At 55.9% G+C, this 19170-nt stretch overlaps 3 protein-coding genes across 3 annotated transcripts in view; 2 read left to right on the top strand and 1 right to left on the bottom strand.

Annotated features, from left to right (window-relative positions):
• The window catches only part of VOLCADRAFT_91407 (uncharacterized protein), a gene marked incomplete at both ends in the record, with an annotated part of 11706 nt that extends 692 nt beyond the window's left edge, over positions 1–11014 (top strand). Inside the window, 13 exons of the mRNA XM_002950982.1 lie at positions 1072–1942; positions 2762–3297; positions 3680–3775; positions 4243–4329; positions 4894–5063; positions 5520–6213; positions 6638–7381; positions 7991–8123; positions 8502–8742; positions 9011–9137; positions 9442–9588; positions 9718–10158; positions 10424–11014. Of these exons, the coding sequence (XP_002951028.1) occupies positions 1072–1942; positions 2762–3297; positions 3680–3775; positions 4243–4329; positions 4894–5063; positions 5520–6213; positions 6638–7381; positions 7991–8123; positions 8502–8742; positions 9011–9137; positions 9442–9588; positions 9718–10158; positions 10424–11014 (4878 nt within the window). The remainder of the gene's footprint in view (positions 1–1071; positions 1943–2761; positions 3298–3679; positions 3776–4242; positions 4330–4893; positions 5064–5519; positions 6214–6637; positions 7382–7990; positions 8124–8501; positions 8743–9010; positions 9138–9441; positions 9589–9717; positions 10159–10423) is intronic.
• Positions 11015–14067: 3053 nt separating this feature from the next.
• Positions 14068–14690, top strand: VOLCADRAFT_91406 (uncharacterized protein; the record flags this gene model as incomplete). The annotated part of the gene is made up of 2 exons (XM_002950981.1): positions 14068–14149; positions 14392–14690. 2 exons carry the CDS (start codon positions 14068–14070, stop codon positions 14688–14690), a joined length of 381 nt encoding a protein of 126 aa, XP_002951027.1.
• Positions 14691–15603: 913 nt separating this feature from the next.
• On the bottom strand, positions 15604–18823 carry VOLCADRAFT_104913 (uncharacterized protein; the record flags this gene model as incomplete). Its single annotated transcript, XM_002950882.1, has 3 exons — positions 18582–18823; positions 18260–18392; positions 15604–15723 (listed from the first exon to the last, which is right to left on the bottom strand). Exons 1-3 carry the CDS (start codon positions 18674–18676, stop codon positions 15604–15606), a joined length of 348 nt encoding a protein of 115 aa, XP_002950928.1. The 5' UTR covers positions 18677–18823.
• Positions 18824–19170: the final 347 nt, after the last annotated feature.

Genomic DNA, 19170 nt, shown 5'->3' with positions numbered 1-19170 from the left:
GGGGGGAGGCGGGCCGGGGGGAGGCGGGGCGGGGCGCCAAGTCTTTACACAGAGCCGAGGCTCAGAGGTCCACCACGACGGCATTACCTCCCCACGGAGGCCAGCGGGTAGCCAACAGCATTGGATGATGGAAGCTTTGGATGATGATGATGGGGTGGAACGAATTTCCGTTGTTTCACACATTCCCAAACACATTCGCAAACACACACATACATACATACACACAAAGCGATGCCGGAGGCCGGTTGGTAAGGGAACAAAGGTATGGCGGAGGTTTACAAGTGATGTTTGAGTTACATGCCATGTGCTTCTACGCCATATCATGTCATATCATATCATACCGCCTCGCGTTAGGTGTTCGTGAGTGCTATAATGTCGTACATTAGCAAATTGTACGACACGGCGCCACACGCGCACGAAGTGACAAAACAGCGGGACGGAATCGGGTCCGGCAACGCCGTGCTTTTCGCCGTACTGCTGACAGCGTCACCGGGAGCGAACTTGGATGAGTACGGAAACGCCGTACGACGCCGTACCTTTGTACTGCCGTACCGTAAAAAGCTTTTTCCTCGTCTCCCTTCCCGTGTCAGCTGCTGTGATTTTCCCGCATTCTTACAGGTCACTGGCGCCTCCTCTTCGCCGTTCTCTGCGGATACGGCCCCGCAGTCATTTGCACCTGCCGGAGCAGTCTCGGCTTCTGCGAGACCACCCGCCACCGGCCGCGGCTCCGGAACCACTGCCATTGCTACTGCTGCTGCTTCCACTGCCTCTGCTACTGCTACTGCTGCTGCTACGTCTGCTTCTGCTGGAGTTGTCTCCGGAACCGCCGCCCCCACACCTATGGATCAAAGGGTACGACGCGTACGACATTGCATTCCGCCTACGGGCGTCTGGCCGCCTTGTCCTTGCCTGTTTTGGATTTGGGCCTTGTCGTGAATCCTGATTAGGCACAGCACGGCGTGTGCCGTTGCATGTGCACGGTATGTATGGCATAGCGTGGTGATTTCTTAAGAGCTGGTTGAAAGCCCCTGGGGCCTGGTCGTACGGTACGGGCCGTACTTTGATCCGCAGGCTCTCAACGCGGCAGTCTATGCGCACTTGCTGCGTCAGGGCCTGGTCACAACTGCCATGACGATGGAGGAGGAGTACGGCGGGCCGCTGCGACCCGTGGGTCAGTACGGCAGCGGGGCCTTGCCGGCGGCGGCGGCGGCGGCGGCGGTGTCCCCTTCCGCTGGGTCGTCGTCCGCTGAGGAGCACGTCTGGGATTTGTGGAAGTGGTACCAGGCGGCGGCAGCGCCTCGCGCCGCCGCCGCCGCCGCCGCCGCCGCCACTGGCGATGCAGCGACCGCGGCTGCGGTGGAATCGGCCGCCGAGCCTCCCGACGGCCTGGCGACTGCGGTGGCGGTTAATCCCGATGACTTGATTCGGCAATTTGACCTAAATCCGCGTTCGGATCCAGATTTGGATTTGGATTTTGGGCGGGACGGCACGACGGCGGCTGGACTGCATGATACAGAGCCACAGCCGGCGACCGCGGACGGTTCTTCTGCGGCTACTGCCGCTGCCAAGCAACGCAACGGTACGACAGAAACCGGCAGCGGCAGCGGGCCCGAAGAAAGTAATGAAGCGCAGCAGCAGCAGCACCAGCTTCGGTCGCAGCTTCGGGCGGTGAAGGAGGAGCTGGCGGTGACGAGGGCACGGGCTCGAGCCGCAGTGGTAGCGGCCTGTGGAGCCGCCGCCGCCGCCGCCGCCGCCGCTGCCGCTGGTGCTACTGCTGGCGGGTCTAAAGCTACAACCTCACGGCAACAGCAGCAAATCCAGCAGCAGCAACACCAGACGCTCAAGACGGCGCAGCTGCCATCAATGGAGTCACCGTCGCCGCCATCGTTGACGCCGCATGTGTCGTACATCTCCGGCGACGCCGCCGTGCTGGATCTCTTAGGTGAGGGAAGGGGGAACGGGGACGGGTAAGGGGGATGAAGTCGGGGTTACGGATCTTACCAAGTTACAAATTACAATTCCGCACACAAGTGCGGGTGTGTCCGTAAAAGCCGGGGGGGCCATGGACGTTGTATTGGTATTGATGCGGGTACGCGGGAGGTCATCTTCATTCTCCCTCGTCCGCTTCAGGGCGAAGCGCCTCAGCGCGACGTGCCTGGCCTCCCAGATTTCCGAGAGGTACCTGGCCAATGCCAGTGGTGGCGCCTCAGTCATAGTGGTGCGCATGCTGCGCCCCGTAAGGACTAGGTCACCATCATACTTAGTCCGTATGCTCTTGTAAGCGGGGCATTCTTCGAAAACATGCAACTCATTTTCAACCGCTCCACAGTCACAAAGCCTGCAGGTACGCGCGGTGCGCTCACGCCCATTAGGCCTATTAACCTCTAACTCCCAACAGCCTAACCGAAAATAACGAAAATAACGGATCTTACCGACTGCCGCGACGGTCAGGGTGTTGTGTTGGACAGGAGAGATCGGCATGTAGGCACGGGTAGGCAAGCGGGTTTTTATAAATCAAATTATTATTATTAATAATTCAAATTAAAAACGCACATGCGTTACCTTTCAGGACCCCGTCCAAATGTCGAATGTCAATTGTACTGCATTCGTGCACCACAAAAAACTGTCAAGCCTCGCTTCCGTTAGCGCTGCCGTCACCCGCCGCCACCGCCACCGCCACCGTCACGCGGTGATTTCTATGTTTTTGACGGCGACGGTGACGGTGACGTGACAACCCCACGGTGATGCCTGTGTGGTGTAGATCTCGGCGTGGGATCCTCGACCATTTCAGGGCCTCAAATTATAACAGCAGCGGCAGCAGCGGCAGCAGCAGCAGCCCCATGTACGGCAACCGGATTAGACACTGCCGGCGGCGCTGCAAGACTAACTGACATCAATAAACCCAAGTTCGAATCCGACGACAATCAAAAAGCGGCTGCTACAGCCTCCGCCGCCGCCGCTGAAGCAGCTACAGCCGCCGGAGCGCCGCTAGCGACGTCATCCTCGTCGGGTGGGCGCCTGGCGGCGGCAGCGGCGGCGGCGGAGGAGGCCTTGACGGCGGCGGAGGCGCCCGCGGACGTTGCAGCCTCAACGACAACAACAGCACCAGCATTAAATTCAACGACGGTTGAGCAGAGTGCGACGGCGTTGCCGCGGCTGTGGCAGCGGCAGGAGGTGATCGACCCCGCCTACCACACCGCCCTGGAGGGCGTGTTGACGGGGGTGTGTGACGCACTGCCGCGTATGATCCCCAATTTGAACCTGAAGAGCCGGCTGGAGGCGCTGCCGCTCCTGGTGGTGAGTTGGCTGCATGCATACATACATACATACATGTTCCCAGGGCAGTGTCAGGCCCGGTCAGATACTTGTAAAAAAACCCACCTGAGCTGTGTAAAATATTTTTGCGCCAGCAAAACGTCGCGATCGCTGCTCCCGGCTCCTTTACCTACCCCCGTACTCCCCACCAAATGTGTTCAATCTGACTCAATTTGCGACGTGCTTTCAGGGTTTGAGAATTTCATTTGATCAGCGTTGCATTGTAGTGTTGGACGTCGGCAGTTAATTCTTTGCGATATGCGCTTTTGGCTCGCGTGCTGTCATACCTACCGGNGGGGTTCTTCTTCCCCCTTCATCCTCATCCTGGACCTTTGACCCACTCACCCCGCTCGCCCCCCTTCAGTCCGCGGCCAAGACTCATTCTGACTGGTCGGTACAGAGGCAGCTACTGGGGGCGGTGTTCAATCTGGGGGCGGGGCCCGACCCCCAACAGCGGCAGGTGGGGGGCAGTTGGAGGTGGAGGTGGGCTGGGGGGGAATGGGGGGGCTGGGGGGATCGGGATCGGGGGGGAGGTGGAGTTGGAGTTGGACCTCTGTAACCCCGCTGGGTGTGATGATCCCCACCACCTTGTGTGCTTGAGATGGCGGTGGTGGTGGTGGTGGTGGTGAGGGGGTTCACCTGTTTGTAAACCCTAGTTTGCGAGAGAGCGCGGGTAAACATTGCTTATCTATCCATGGCGCTTGTCTGTCTGTCTGTCTGTCTGTCTGTCTGCCTATGTATCTGTCGGTCTTTTTTTTCTGTTTCATCATCCTACCATATATTTTTATCTTTCCCTTTTTGGCCAACAAACAGCAGTTTTGATTTCTTGTATTTTTCCCGTCTGGAGGTTGCGACAACTGCTTGTTAGCCCCCCGCACACTCTACTCTTCCCCCCCTGCTACATGACTGCCCGCCGTACACCCCCAGGCCATCATAGACTCCTCCCTGGAGCTGTGTCAGGTGTTCGGAACGAGCTGGGCGGCATCGGAGCTGCTGCAATTGTGTGTCAAACAGGTACGTGGTGTGTCTGTCTGTCTGTCTGTCTGTCTGTCTGTCTGTCTGTCTGTCTGTCTGTCTGTCTGTCTGTCTGTCTGTCTGTCTATGTAAATATGTGCGTACATGTATGTATGTTTGTTCGTTCGTTTGTTTGTTTGTTTGTTTGTTTGTTTGTTTGTTTGTTTGTTTGTTTGTTTGTTTGTTTGTTTGTTTGTTTGTTTGTTTGTTAATAAACATGGGAGGGCAAACGACAGGCTTTGCCACATGGAGGAGGGTGTGTATGCTTCTGCGCGCGTGTGGGTGTGGCCGTTGGAGCCGTGGGTGGGGGAAGTTGCGCCTGTGTGCCTGTGCGCGTTTTGGTTTTTGCGAAACAGGATCGGAAACAGAACCTGAATCTGCATGTGTGTCCGTACCAACTAAAGGGAATGAACAACTTGTGACTTATAATGGAAAGGTGCGGAGGCCTAGCTGTTCGTAATTGGATGGGATTCGTGATGTTATTGTCTACACGCTTGCATGGTTCACTTCCCCCCTACCCGCCGTCCCCTTCCCCCTTTCCCCACTTTTCCCCCCTCCCCTCAGGCCAGCAGTTCCTCGTGCGAGAGGCGCACCCTGGTAGCTGAGACCCTGGGGGAGGCGGTGGGGGCGGTGGACCCGGGCACTCAGGCGCATGTGCTGCTCACACAGCTGACGCAACTGGCCAAGGACCGAATGGAGCAGGTGACGCGGAGGGTTTTAGAATCGGTTTTACGGTGGGGTTTAGGAGGGGTTTAGGAGGAGGCTTGGGGCGGGAGAATGGAGGCCTGGACGGTCTGTTTTTGGGCGGGATGGGGAGAGGGGCCAGGTGAGGGAATAGCGGAGGAAGGGGGTGGGAGGGGGGGGGGAAGGGTTTGGGGCATTGGGGTATGGAGATGGGAAGGTGGGGTTGGAGGTTGCTTTCCGAAGAGGGGATGGAGGGGCTGCGCTCTTGGACTGTCCGCTGTTAATATCATATTAAATATAATAATATATTATATTACACATCATAAAAAGAGAGAGAGAGAGAGAGAGAGAGAGAGAGAGAGAGCGTTGAAGCCTGTCCATTTTAAACATAAATTTTGTAAAACCCGTTTACGAAACTGTTTAAAAAAACCCAAAATTAAACTAAAAAACCAAAAATTAAATTAAAAAACCAAAATTCGACAGGTTCGGGAGGCCGCCTGCCACAGCTTGGCCCGGCTGGTGCCACGTCTGCCGTTCACCCGGTCGTACTACACCACCTTAGAAGGCCTGCTGCTGCCGCTAGCTACCGACGGCTCGGAGACCGTACATGCCGCGGCCCTGTCGTACCTGGTTCCGGCGCTGCTGACGTGGCAGCCGCAGGATACGGAGTCCGTACTGGTATCGTCGTGCTTGGCACGGGTGGTTTCGGAGTTGAGCCAACAAGTTCGTAATATTGAGCAGTATCAGCAGCACTTCTTCCAGCAGCAATATCAACAGCTTGCAAAGACGGCGCCGTCGCCGCCGCCGCCGCCGCCTGATGCCGCGGCCGCTAGCAACTTTTCTGGAGCGTTCCTTCGCTACAGCCTCACAGCGCCTTCGAGTCCGGCACCGCCGACGGCGGCAGCAGCAGCGGCGGTGGGGGCTCCGCAACAGCAGGTGCCGGAAGGCCAAGCTGCCGGCGGCGGCGGCGCCGCCGCCGCCCGGGGCAGCAGCAATCCTAACCTTGCCGACATGGCGGCGGCGGTCCTGCCGCCGCCATCACCGTCGCCCGCCATGGCGCCTCCGCCGTCGCCGTCGCCGCTGCCGCCGCCTCAGTGGGTCAGTTTCGGCCGACGGCATTTCCCCAGCGCCAGTCATCTACTGCTGTATCAGCTTCTGGCGCTGTACGGCAGCCTCGCGCCGGCGTTACGGCACGCGGCGGTAAGTTAACCAGCCCATCGTCTGCCTGTTTGTATGTCCACCCACCTCACCATCTACCTATCGATATGTCTGCTTGTTTATCTGTTTGTCTGTTTATTTGTCTGCATGTCTGTCATGTCTTTCAGTCTGTTTGTCTGCCTGTATGTCAACCTTGATGTTTTGTGTCGGTAGTGTGTTGTCTTGTGTGATCCAGATTCGGGGCATTGGAACTGAGGGGATTGGTTGGTCGGGTCGGGTGGTGAAGCGGCCCAGGAGCCGCGGCATCATATTTAGAATCTGCAGAGTGTGGGGGACGCGGGAATCGAACTCGTGTTCCTTACTTGCTTTTTCCCATCCCCGGTGCCCCGCGAACTGCTTTCCCCCTCTGTACGGATAAACCCTCCCTCCCTGGCCCCGGCGTCTACCCTCCAAACCCATTACGCAGCTCCGAGCTCGCCCCGCTTGGGCGCAACCCGCTGGATCTGAATCGGAATTCCAATCCGGATCCAAAGCGGGATCCAAAGCGGGATCTGGCGACGCTCATGATGCCGCCGCCGCCATCGCGACCGGCACCCGCCGGCCCACCCGCGGTGGCAGCTTTGGCGCCTCCGCCGGGTCAGCCGCCGCTGCAGCAGGCGGCGGCGGCGCTGCCGCCGCAGCAGTCACCAGGGATATCTCCGAGCTGCTGCCGTCGACCCACCGCCGTACAAACTCTCAACCGGTGTTTGGTGGCTTTGGGCCGGCGGCAGCGGCGGCCGCTGGCGGCGGCGGCGGCGCCGCCGCCGCTGCATCCAGCGGCGGCCAGACAGGCCCTTTGGTTGGCCTTCACTCGCTCCAGAATTTCGACCTAATACCGTTGCAACAAATGCTGATTTCGAAAAGCACGTCTAGCGGCGTATTAACGAATGGCGACGCGACGCACGAGGCCGTCACTGCTGGCGGCGGCGGCAGCGGCGGCGGCGGATCGTCTTTGACGCCGGAGCCGCTGGCGGCGGCGGAGGAAGGGCCGATGGACGTACATTCGCATTGGGCCAAGGTGGAGGAGGGCGGGGATGCGACCGCGGCGGCGGCGAACGAGGCTGGCTGCGCGGAAGCGGATCAGGAACGTGCCGAGGAAGATGCCTCCTTTGCGCTGTGGGCAACCCATGGGTCACACAGCAGCTGGAAGACGTTGGAATGGCTGGTGCAGGTGGGTAGGTGGGTTGTGTGATGTAAGGATGTCCTCTGCGTCCTTTTTGCGGCTCCCGGGGGGTAGAGACAGAAGTCCGATTTGGCTTTTGAACTTTTGAATTTGAATTTAGGCGGGAGGATGATTTTGAATGGATTGGCGCGCACAGAGCTTCCCGTACACAGCGGATGGTCCCTAAGGACCGGCAATTTGGCGCCTCATTTATCCTCAATGAATCACCATCCTATATATATATAACTAGCTTAGGGCTCCTCCTCTGAGGTAATTCTGCTAGCGGTGAGTGCCCTTGAAGGTGCTGCCTTCTCAACCCCTAATCCCCAGCCTGCCTCTGCCTGCACCTGCCCGCCCCAGCCTGCCTGCAACATGTCCTTTAAAAACCGTCATGCAACAAACCCCAACTACTTTTCAACCATCTCCCCTCCAATTATTTGACATCTCCTAGCTCCCTTCCTCCCTCCCTTCCCCTCCCGCTGGGGGTTCTGTCTACCTCTCGTATTTACTTCACTCGTCTGTGGTCCACCTAAACCCCCCCGTATTTGCTTCCCTACGCTCCATGGACTTAGTCGCAATCCTCCCCATTCCCGTCCTTCTATAACCGTCCTCCGCCAGCATGTGGTTCCGGAGCTGATCCGCCTGGTGTGCTGCGTGGGCCCTATGTTTCCCGAGGCGCTGGATGTACGGCGGCAGGCGGCCGTTGCCGTAGCGGCGACTTGCGGCGCGTTTGGTGGGTGTGGGTGGGCGGGTGGGTGGCTGGCTGGCTGGCTCTTATGTGGTTGTGTGGTGGTGGCTTGTGAGAGGTAGGGCTGTGAGGGACTACGGCCACACGACTGTGGGTTTTAGGCAGGAAGTCATCTAAGGGATGTTGGAACGTGTCGTGTATGGGGGAGGGCCACCTCTAAGCGCTTTTGCTTCCGCTGCCTATTTAGGCACACAGTACTGGAGTGGGCTCTCACGCGTGTGGGGGACCCAAAGGGGGCCCCTGATAGCTTTATGGTGAATGGGTGGTGGTGGTGGTGATGTGGGGGGTAGGTGGGAGGTGTGGGAAATGGAGGGCGTGGGGATGGGTATTCACATTTTGACATTCCTTCACCTGGTGGTTTGTTTGGTTTCGGGGCCACAGGTATTCCATTCACTCAGGCGGTGATGGAGCCCGTGTTCCTCGTTGCGGCGGGAACTGGTGCTCAACTAACTCCAGGGGGGTTGAACTCGACTGCCGCCGGGGCTGGCGGCGGCGGCGGCGGCAGCGGCGCCGTCGCTGCTGCAGCCGGCGTTATCGTGCCTGACTTCGACGCGCCGCTGGCAGTACGGGACGTCTGTGCCGCCGTACAGCCGCGGACGGCGGGGGCACTGCGGATGGCAAGGTGGAGTACGGGGTTCGTGGTGTGGCGGTGGTTGGTTGGTGGGTTCGTTGGTGGTTGGTTGTTTGGGATGGGGATGGTGATAGTGATGGCGGGAGGGTTGTTTTTTGTCGGTCTGCTAGCTGTTTCTTACCTGAAAGGTTTCGTCATTTTTTACTTGTCATTTAATTTTGAACTTCGTAGAGTCCTGCCCTACATTCACCATTTTATAATCATTCATCATATTTATGTAACCGACGGATCCCCCAATTTATGTTTTGCCCAATCGCAGGCAGTGTGTGCTGCCGGTGCTACTGGTTTCGGTGCTACCAGCCTCCCGACGGTTGGCGCCGTACCTGCTACAACTGACGAGCTCATCTCACGAGTTGCGGCAGCGCTGGCTGATGGAGGCGCTTTCGGTAGGTCCGGTTGACTGTTGGTGGTTAGAGAGTGGTCGCTAGTGTTTGTTTGGGTGGTTGAAAATTTGCATCACCCAGGTCGTTGTGTAAGGTATTATGTTTCGGGCTTTTTGGACTCCTGGACGCAGTCACACTACCGGCGCGCAAGTCAGTTCCGAAACGCCCATCTTCCCCCCTCTCCACATGCCCCTCCACATGCCCCTCCACACACCCCCTCCACATCCGTGCCCGCACCCTGCTTGGCCGAGTGTGTTGTCCGCTCTCCACCTCGCCTCTCCGCCTCTCCGCCTGTCCTCCACCGCAGGACTACACACAGGCGATCACCTTCGCTTGCAGCCAGCGGCCCGATCTAGTGCCCCAGGTGCTCTCTGTATTTGAGGATCTGTTGTCTGGATCTGGATCTCTGTCTGGTTCTGGATCAAGTTCCGCTGCGGCTCCGAGTCAGCAGCAGGTAAATACGACAGGCCGACAGGGTCACGCAGGTGGTGGCAGCGGCGGAAGCGGCGGTCCCGCCAGTACCCACGTGGGTTTGTGCTGTACGGCACTGGCCCGTGCCCTTGTTCCGTTGGCGTCCCTGGAGTTGGCCAGCCGACGGCTACTGCCGGGCCTTATGGCCCTGATGTCGTACGGCGAGCCTGAGCTGCAGCGCGCGTGCGTGGGAGTACTGGCAGAGCTGGGGCAGCGCTTCCGGGACCAGGGGCCGCGGGTTTCGGAACAGGTGTTGGCGGTGTACGATAGCTTGTTGGAGCAAAGTGGCCACACCGTACAGCTAGAGGTGCTGGCGGCGGGAACCGCTCTGGCGGCGGCGGCAGCGCCATCGGCGGCTGTGGCGGCGGCGGCGGCGGCGCAGGTCGAATGGCTGCTGACGGCGGTGCAGGTTGTGGCGGCGCGCCTTGCGGGGCCCGCCGGCGGCGCTGCTGGCGGGACAGCCTCCCTGGAGCAGCAACGGGCAGTGGCGGCACAGCTCTTGACCTCTCTACGTGCCGTCGCGCCGCATGATTTGCGGCTGCCGCGCCTTCAGGTGACTATGATGTGACTCCGGCATTAAAACCTTGCTGTATGCCGTACTGCATGTCGTACTGTATGCCGTACTGTATGGCATTGTCTTCGCCATGTATACTGCGCTAACAAGCGCCGCTCTGCGACCCGCGTTACCTCCAGTGAGTCGTGTTTAGGATTAGGTGCATTTACTTTACTTTGTGGCTCCTGAACGATTGAGCGGTTCTTAGGTTTTAAAGAAAAACATCCTCCACGCCCCTCTAAACAATCCGGTCCGACTACTCCAGGCCAATCTAAGCGGTGCCTTGGACGCTATGCAGCGGTGTAAGGCCCTTCTAACAGACCCACAGCAGCAGGCAGCGCTGGCGGCTCTGCTCAAGGAACGACCCGTGGGTCCGTCTACCGCCGGCGCGTCCGTCTCCTCAACGTCCACCTCCACAGCCAGCACTTCCGTAGCCACAGCCGCTGCCGTCGGCAACAGCACCGCAATGCAGCAGCATCGACCTTTTACGACGGTGCCGCCGCCACTGCACTCGCCATACCCGTCGCCTTCGGCGCCATCTAGCTCGGGGCTGTTGCATCAGCCGGCGGCGGCAGCTGGCGGCGGCGTGGGCAGCCTGCCCATGCATTATCCGTCCATGTCGCCCTCTTGCGCCGCCTCGTCGCAAGTGGCCCTGGGTGGCGCTGACGGCGCCGGCGGCGGCGCCGGCGGGCAGCTTCGAAGCCGCTTCGATGCATTCCGACAGCGGCTGATGAAGCGTCGGGACGACGCGGGCTTAAATAGCGGGATGTCGTCGTCTTCGTCTGCAGCGGGTGCAGGGGCAACTGGAACCGGCAAGCCGAAAGAAAGCTTTTTCAGCGATGATGAGGGAGAGTAGATGTGGAGGAAGGATGAGGTTGCAAGCAAACAGCTCAATCGTTGTGCAGCTAGCAGCTTTTGTAAGCGTTCAGGAGAATATATAGGGCGGTTGATACATAGCAAATAAACAGGCTAACAGACAGACAGACAGTCAGAGGCAGACTGAGAGAGAGACAGACAGACAGACACACAAAGCATCACAAGCGGTTGCAGGTCGCCTCCGCTGGTCGCCGAACGAACGGAATGCCATTACCCTTTAAGGCGCCTTGTACGGCAGCGTGGATGGACTGAGAGTGAACGAGCGAGCGAGAGAGAGAGAGAGGTTGCTATGTGTCATACGGCTCCCGTGTCCACCGTCGAGAGCTCCTCTTTCCTCCTCCCTTCTCCTGCCGTTTGATGTCCAAATCCACAGAGCAAATCCAAATGCACCGCAACATCGACAGTACGCACGCATAAAGCATGTTACAGGGCATGCCGCATCAATTCGATTTTGTCCTCAATGGCATCATTTTGCTCTTCCGACATGAAATGAAAGGAATTCCGTCAGCAGAATCCACCACCTTTTGCTCTGCACGTGTCAAATTTGCATCCTTGTTTGTGTAGTCATGGCCCAAATGTTATGTTACAACGGCTAACGACCGCGGCCCTAAGGAAGCCAGACTCCGAGAGAAAGGATGAGGCGCGGCAATAAACAAACAATGCAAGTTACTAGTGAATTTATCTCGAGGTCGTTATAGAAGCTTATGACGAGGAGACGGGTTGTGGGATTCCCCAGGCGCGTTGGTTGTTACAGTTGCTTCAGTTAACTCCTCAAGGCATTTCATGGATTGGGCGAAGCAGGCAGGTTTTGAAGGTGTGAGGCAGCACGAAGAGGATGTTTCTCTGTCGCTTGGAGGCGATTTTTTGTTGGCGTACGTAGCTAAATGGATTGGTTGGAGCCAGACTTGCAGGCATTGCGTTTCGTTTTGGTTGGTCGTTCGCAGGGTAAACCACGTTACTCGGTGGCTGGCGCAGAGAAGAGTGCTTGGATGGGGGGGAGAAGGGCTTTTGGAAATGGTACTTGGATTTGGAAAGACGGCCGTACCGTACCGTATGTCGTGTAAATGGAAATTCAAATGGAGTGGGTTTCCTTGCCGCCCGTACGTGGCCCATAGCCACACAGGTAGGCTATGTCGGCGTGTGTGCCATGACTTGGTAAACTGTGGGTTTTCCTTACCTGCGAGGCAGTAGCGCCAGGGCAGTAGCGCCAGTGACGCCAGCGCCACACACACATGGGGCTCAACGTCTCGGCGGTCGTCGGCAATTCACGTGGTTAGGTAGCCAGGGCCAACATCGTTCATCAAACATCTGCTGCTGCGTTGTACGTCGTAATGCTTTTAAATCGAGCAGCTGTAATCCTGATGACTGTTTTTCTTGTCGATGCTGGAAATGGGTGTTGATGATCCACACATACTAGAGAAGAGGGGACGGGTATATGATTAGGCCCAGAGCTCTGGTTTGGCCAGGGGGGGGGTATCCACCTGAACACTTTTCGGTTCAGGAAGTGCACTGACCCGCAGCTGTGCCGAAACCTTTATTTTCATGTACAGGAGAAATTTCAGCTACCCAAGCATTAGCATCATAGGTACGAACGCAAAGTAAATGCTAAATCCCACCACAACAGGAAATGGCGTCACCGTTGTCGGTTACATTTTTGGAGACGATGTTCTATGGAGTTCATGTAATAATATGTGAAAATTGTTTATTTCATTACATATGTGTGATAGTGAGAAATGCATGACACTACCGATAAAGACGTACAAACCCGAGGAGGCAGAGGGACAAGCCAGCAAAATGCTAAGGGACAAACATAAATGACTTTACATGTATACTTGGATAGATCGAATAACGGCGGTGCAGTGGTTTAGAGCTTGGGACCTGCTGCCGGAGTGCAAGCCAACAAGGCCAAGCGAAGAAGGACTAGAGACGAGGGAGGAGTTACTCTTGGGCAAACATGTCATGCAGGAAGCTGCTGGAAATATATTTGGCAACAGCAAGGAGTGTGGCCATATATCTTCAACAGACTATTTTATCGTGCAAACGACACAACGAAGCGTCAACTGACAAAAAAGCAGCCGAGCCATATGAAAAATAAAGATTTCAAATAAGTTAAAAACATCTTCTCTCAATGCTACCAATGCTACTTATCACTTGACGGTTAGAGCTAGAGAGTTTGAAGCTAGAGAGACTCGCTCGCAACTTTGGAGTTCGCGACTCTATTGCGAGAATTGAATAACGATTGAACTCTATTGACACATCATTATCTAGTGCCTCATTAGATTTGTGCTTAAAAGAGCTATTTTCACAAGTCCTTACAGTCCCTGGTTTAGGCAGCGTGGATCTTCGTTGCGTAAACATTCTCACACGGCTCATCAGACGACACCTTGCCAGGATTAAGTAAGCTGCCTCCTTTATAAGCGCCGTAATAAGCCGCATCGCGTCCAGACTGCTGTACGATCGTCATCATAAACATCCGCAGCATGCATCCGCCGCCGCTCAAGCAGTCGCCCTCTCATCAGAGAATATATCGGCAGCGGCCGCATACATATCCAGATAGATATTTTCCGGTATCGAGGGAAATATTTTCCGGTAACGCACATTTCCTATATCACCAACTCCGATTGCACGGCACCCGGCTCCCTTCCCGCTTTCAGGTCGGCATCAGTAGTACCGCGCCACGTTATAAGGACACCCACCAGCCTACCCTCCTACCTTTCCCGACATCATTTCCAGGACCTGCACCAATACTCTCACCACCGCCCACCACCGCCTCTTCCTCCCCTGCCTCCACTTGCCCTTCTCGTGCGCCAGGATCGCCGTCGCCGTCTCCGCAACCCTGCTGCGGACATACATACAGCTGGCCAGCAGATAAGCAACAATAAATTTAGCGACCCTGAACCGCCCTCCAGCTTCCTTCCCCCCTTTTCCGGTGTTTTGCTCATGCAACCTGCCCCATGGAGCGCATCACCCTACCCATCCTTCACAAACACTTTTCCCCCCCCGGTGCCGAGTAATGGCAGCACGACGACCGACATGAAAAAGAAACTCCTGTCATCGCTGCCAGGAGGCGTCATAGGAACAATCTTCATTGCGCTTGGCGCCTTGGCAGCGGCAGGTACGTGTTATTATTATACTGCTTTCATCACGTATATGGTTACTGGGCTTTTCTCGCTCTACCCGTCTCCCAGGCAGACTGCAAAACCCAACCCTTCTAATCAATGCTGGCCCTGCATGCATGTGCCTTTTACCTCCGTTCCTGCTGTGAGCTGACAGCGTGTGCCTGTGTTATGGTACGGCGTGCTTGTTGCCGGAGGCGGTACGACCCGTACTCCGTGCCGCCGGTCGTCATATCGCCAGCGCTGGCTCCGGACATTTTGATGCCGCCCGGTTATATGATGTCGAACCCCATCATGCAGCAAGGCCCTTCGCAACGATACTATGCACCAGGAGGTGATGACGTCATCTTATTGGGCGGCGGTTCACCGGTTCGGATGACGCCCAGTTTCCAGCAGATGGGAGGACCCATGGGTCGGCCCGCCTCTTTCGACGTGATGGGGGGTTCCGGTCGCCCGTTCTACGGTTATGATATGGCCGGCGGGTCAGGTCGAATAGGTCCCAATCTTTATGCCCTTGAAGCACTACGTAGATATGGGTAGTGGCTGGGTGATGCATGGCAGCTGTAGTAGCTGGCCGCTGAAAAGGCCTCTCGAGATGCTGGTGGTCGCGCTTCGCGCGTGTTTGTAGAGCCGTACTGTGTACCAGCTACTACAGCTGCCCTCTGTCCGCGCAAAGGCTGCTTATTAACTTATTTGTCATAATATCCACAGCCTGCCTGCCTGCCTCGCGATCGCTGCCTGCCTCGCGATCGCTGCCTGCCTCGCGATCGCTGCCCGCAATTAAGCGTTCCATGTAGTCAACTGCGCACCGCTGCACCATCGTCAAGTATGATTGTATAGTGACTAGCCCATTTGATGACCATAATTATTACACAGTTGCCCGGGTATGTAGCGCCGGGACCTTGCTTCCTACTTGCAAGTAAACTATAGCTATAACCGCGAGCACTGCTGTATGTGCGTGGGCGTAACACTCGTCCCCCGCCGGCGGCGGCCGGTCGTCCCAGCGACAGTTGCATATGTTGATAATAATTATAATTATTATTATTGATGGTACGGACATTGCATGTCCATAAACGAGCGGCGGATGGAATGCATGAGCGTTAATAAAAGCTGTTAGCGGTGGTGGAGATCGCTGTGGGTGCATGTATGGATGGCAGTAGCATATACATATGTATACAGACTATCTAGCTAACATGCAGCGAAAAAACGCAATATTGTACTTTGCGGACTGGCCGGTGCTGTTGTTCGGTGTTGTCATTCGTTCGCTACTAGCTACCTGTAGGAAAGCGCTGTTGCTGCCGAACTGCGGAACTGGGAAACTGCTGCTGTGGTGATGTCTAGTAGTAACTGGACAGCGCGCGGCCGCCGGCCGAATTAAACCTGCTGACGCATGGCCACCTTCCCGTTGCCTCTATTTGCTGTCTCTATCTCTGGTTCCAGGTTCATCATTCTTTCATGGTTGTCTTAGCCCTGCCTTGCTCAGTGGCTTTATTTCTTGTTTCTCGTCTTTTTGTCTGTTCCTAAAGCCGGGCTGCTGCGCTGCGAAGGATGCGGCGGCTTCAGTCTTCGCCAGCTGGGGAGGAGACAGGCGGGCCGCAGACGGGTGGTTTTGGCGTATGTGGTTGATTCGTCTCCCGGCTAGGGTTTGCCGATTTTCCCTATCCTTGATCGCTTATTATGCGCTCTTCCTCGATATCCTGCATCCGTGTATGTATGTCGTTACAGGGAGGTATATGTATGTATGTATGCCATCTTGAAAGCGGGCTTTTAATCAGCTGTACAATCATGTGTGTGTGTGTGTGTGTTACATGGTTGGGGGTGCGTGACCCCATACCTGTAAGACTACCCATACGAGCCGAAGGCCCAAGGGCAATACTACAACGCCTAAAAGCCACGGAGAAAAGGAAAAACACCGCACATCAGCCCAGACTAGCGTCCAAAGGGGGTAATTGAGTTTCGGTGAGCCCACATACGTTCCAACATCCTTGCCAGGCGTGCGGGTTCCCATTGCATGGCCTCCAACATACTCTGTTGATGATCGAATCCCTCTTCAGCACGAATATCATTATAGGCTGGGCATTCCAATAACACGTGTTTTTCATCCTCAATTCGGCTATTAGGACCACAACAGTGGCAAAACCGCTGCCCCCTGGGGACATGGTACTTGCCCCTTCGTGCTCTGTTCGCCTCCAAAGCCCAGCAACATAAACGAAACTGCATTAGCTTACGATGTGCTAAACGAGGAATGAAAACCTTAGCATGTGTTGGCCACATGACGGCTGCGGCTCCCGAAAAGGGCAGCCCCATCCAGTGCTTATACTTCGCCATTTGCACTCCCGGTTGCTTCCCATCTGATGGGTACTCCTCTGGCAAGACAGTCAGACGCGTATGGTCCCAGCCGCTCATCAAACGCTCTCTTAGTGCCGTTATTATCGCTCCTTCTGGTAGAGGTCTACTCAACAACCAGTCAACACGCTCCTTTACCCCCACGACTTCTTGCGGTATTCCGCTCCAAATGTTGCACTCCAAGAAGGAAAACAGTCGTAACATTGAGATTCCCCAACCCTCCCATTCCGGGTTGGTCAGGGCATCGGTTATCTCCTGCCGTAAAACTGCATGAGCAATGGACCCCACTTGCTTTTGAAGGCGGTTCCAGAAACGGAGAATCTGCTTCACCATGTAATATTGTAAGGGGAGTTCAGCCAGCTCCGCGTACAACAGCCTGTGGGATGGCCGTGCCGTCCCCACTACCTGCCTCATGAATAAAATCTGCAGCTGGACTGCACTATCCTTCAAACAGGCTTCGAACATGCCCTCCGCAAGGTTGGCTTTATCCCGCCGCCTTCCCGCCCTGTCCACGACCTCTGCCAGCGCAAAAGGGCCCCACGCCTGGCAGCCATACAACAGAATTGCTCGGACTTGGGTTGCAAAACACCGCATTCGCACATCGGGGGCAAACAGCTTCATTTTGTCCAGCTTTGCGCTTAAGGAAAACATAGCGGACCGACCTGTATCACACAACTGCTGACGGCACGCACTAAAAGGCCGTTCTGGCCCATATACCAAGCCCAGATAGCGAGCGCTATCTTTGGCAGGTACTACCTGGCCTGATAGCCGTAACTGTTGACATCTCCCGCTAAGTTCCGACTGCTGGGTGCCGTCACATGCAAAAACAAGCCTTTCACACTTTGAGACATTTGGTCGCACCCCAAAAGCTTCACAAAACAGGTCCACAAGATGTAGCAACTCAGACATTCGCTCTAGTGACGTCGCTAGCAGACTGACATCGTCTGCATACAACAGTATGGAGACGCGCTTGCTGTCCACAAGGGGTGCGTCACACTTACGTGCACCAGCTTCTACAAGGTCATGAGTATCAATCAGATCGGCTAGTGTCTCGATGAAGAGTCCAAACAACTCCGTAGATAAAGGACACCCTTGCTTCACTCCTTGCTTAGACTCAAACTCTCCCCCCACTTTCTCATTTACCTTCATCACCATGGACACCTTCTCGTACGCTTTTCTCAGAGCACCTAGCATGGGGCCGCTAATCCCCCTCTCCTGCAACCGAAGCCACATGTGCTCGCGAGGCACCCTATCAAAGGCCTTCTCAAAGTCAATCTGTACTATTATCAACGGCGGTTGTCCTGCGATCCGATGCCGCCTGACCAGGTGTTGCTTGACAAAGAGGTGGTGAGCAGTGCCAAAACCCCGCCTGAAACCCGCTTGGCATGGGTGCCGCAGGTCCAGTATTTCCCCAGCACGTACCAGGCGGTTAAGGATCACTGACGCATAGCATTTCGCAAGTGCTCCTCCAACTGCAATGCCCCGATAATCATGTACAATCATGTACAATCATGTATGTAATGAACGAGATGAACGAATGAAAAAGAAAGGAAGGTTTTGGGGGAAACGGAGGCGTACCTATGCATGGCATTAGTGCGGGCTACCCAGTAGTTGTAGTAGTGCACGGTACCTATCCCTTATTAGCACTAGTGGTGTGCAGGCTTAAGTTTCGTGTCATATATGCACGGTCTCTTTTTTCGCTCTGCACGTGATGTAAATTATCAGTCATTCCCAGCTCTCAGCCATGTCCCTACAAGACGTACCTGTATGTGCTTAGTTGTACACGGTCGCGTACTTGATGATGCGGGTCTGTCTGATGTTAGCGGGTAACAAACGGCGGTTTGCTTCTTGGTTTGTTGGTACGGCGGAGGACATGGAGGAAGCATCAGCCTATCGCTATGTGGATGCATGAGGTAGTGCACGCGCGAGCGGTGGGTGGTACGTATGTATGTATGTTGTTACAGGGTGCTTAACTTCGCCAGCGGCCCCTTTCCCGGGCAATCTCTGCTCTCCCCTGCTAGAGGGCCACCCTAATCCGTCACCCCATCCGACTTCAGAATGTATTCGTTGGGTTCGGCAACTCACCACCAGCATCCAACCAAATCTAGCGGATCAACGGCGCATCGACTTAGTTCCTGGTCAGCTCGCAAGTTGATTTTATCACGTCCTACATCGTCCATATGATGGGGGGCCACCTCCCATTTCACCACTCCTCAAATACCCGAGGAGCCGGCAGGCGGATTTGAACACGGGTCGACTGGGTCGACTGGGAGCAGAAGTCAGGCCTTAACCTCTGCCAGCCGCCTGCCTATATGTATGTATGTGTGATATGTGGGACAGGGGGCATATCTTCACCCGCGGCCATTACCCGGCGAAACCCTGTCTTCACCGAAATTTCGAGGCCCCTCTACCTACTTGCTATAGACAATGGATCGCTAAGGTTCGGCATCTACCACCGGCATCCGACCGATTCTGCTAGGCCAACGGCGACCCCTTTTTCCCGTGAGGCGTACTGGTTAAATCGATCCCCAGGTCACCACCGTCCTACGTAGTTATGGCGGAAATTTTCTTCGATCTATTCAGGTTTCGATCCCGGGATCTTTCGAGGGCAATGGTCCGTGCATTACCAGTAGTGCCTAACCTGAATGCGCGAGGCAGATTTATATTTCCCGCA

This window comes from Volvox carteri, assembly GCF_000143455.1.
Source record: "Volvox carteri f. nagariensis unplaced genomic scaffold VOLCAscaffold_21, whole genome shotgun sequence".
Taxonomy (NCBI): domain Eukaryota; kingdom Viridiplantae; phylum Chlorophyta; class Chlorophyceae; order Chlamydomonadales; family Volvocaceae; genus Volvox; species Volvox carteri.
Note: the sequence above shows the minus strand (reverse complement) of the source record. Positions and strands in the feature narration are given on the sequence as shown.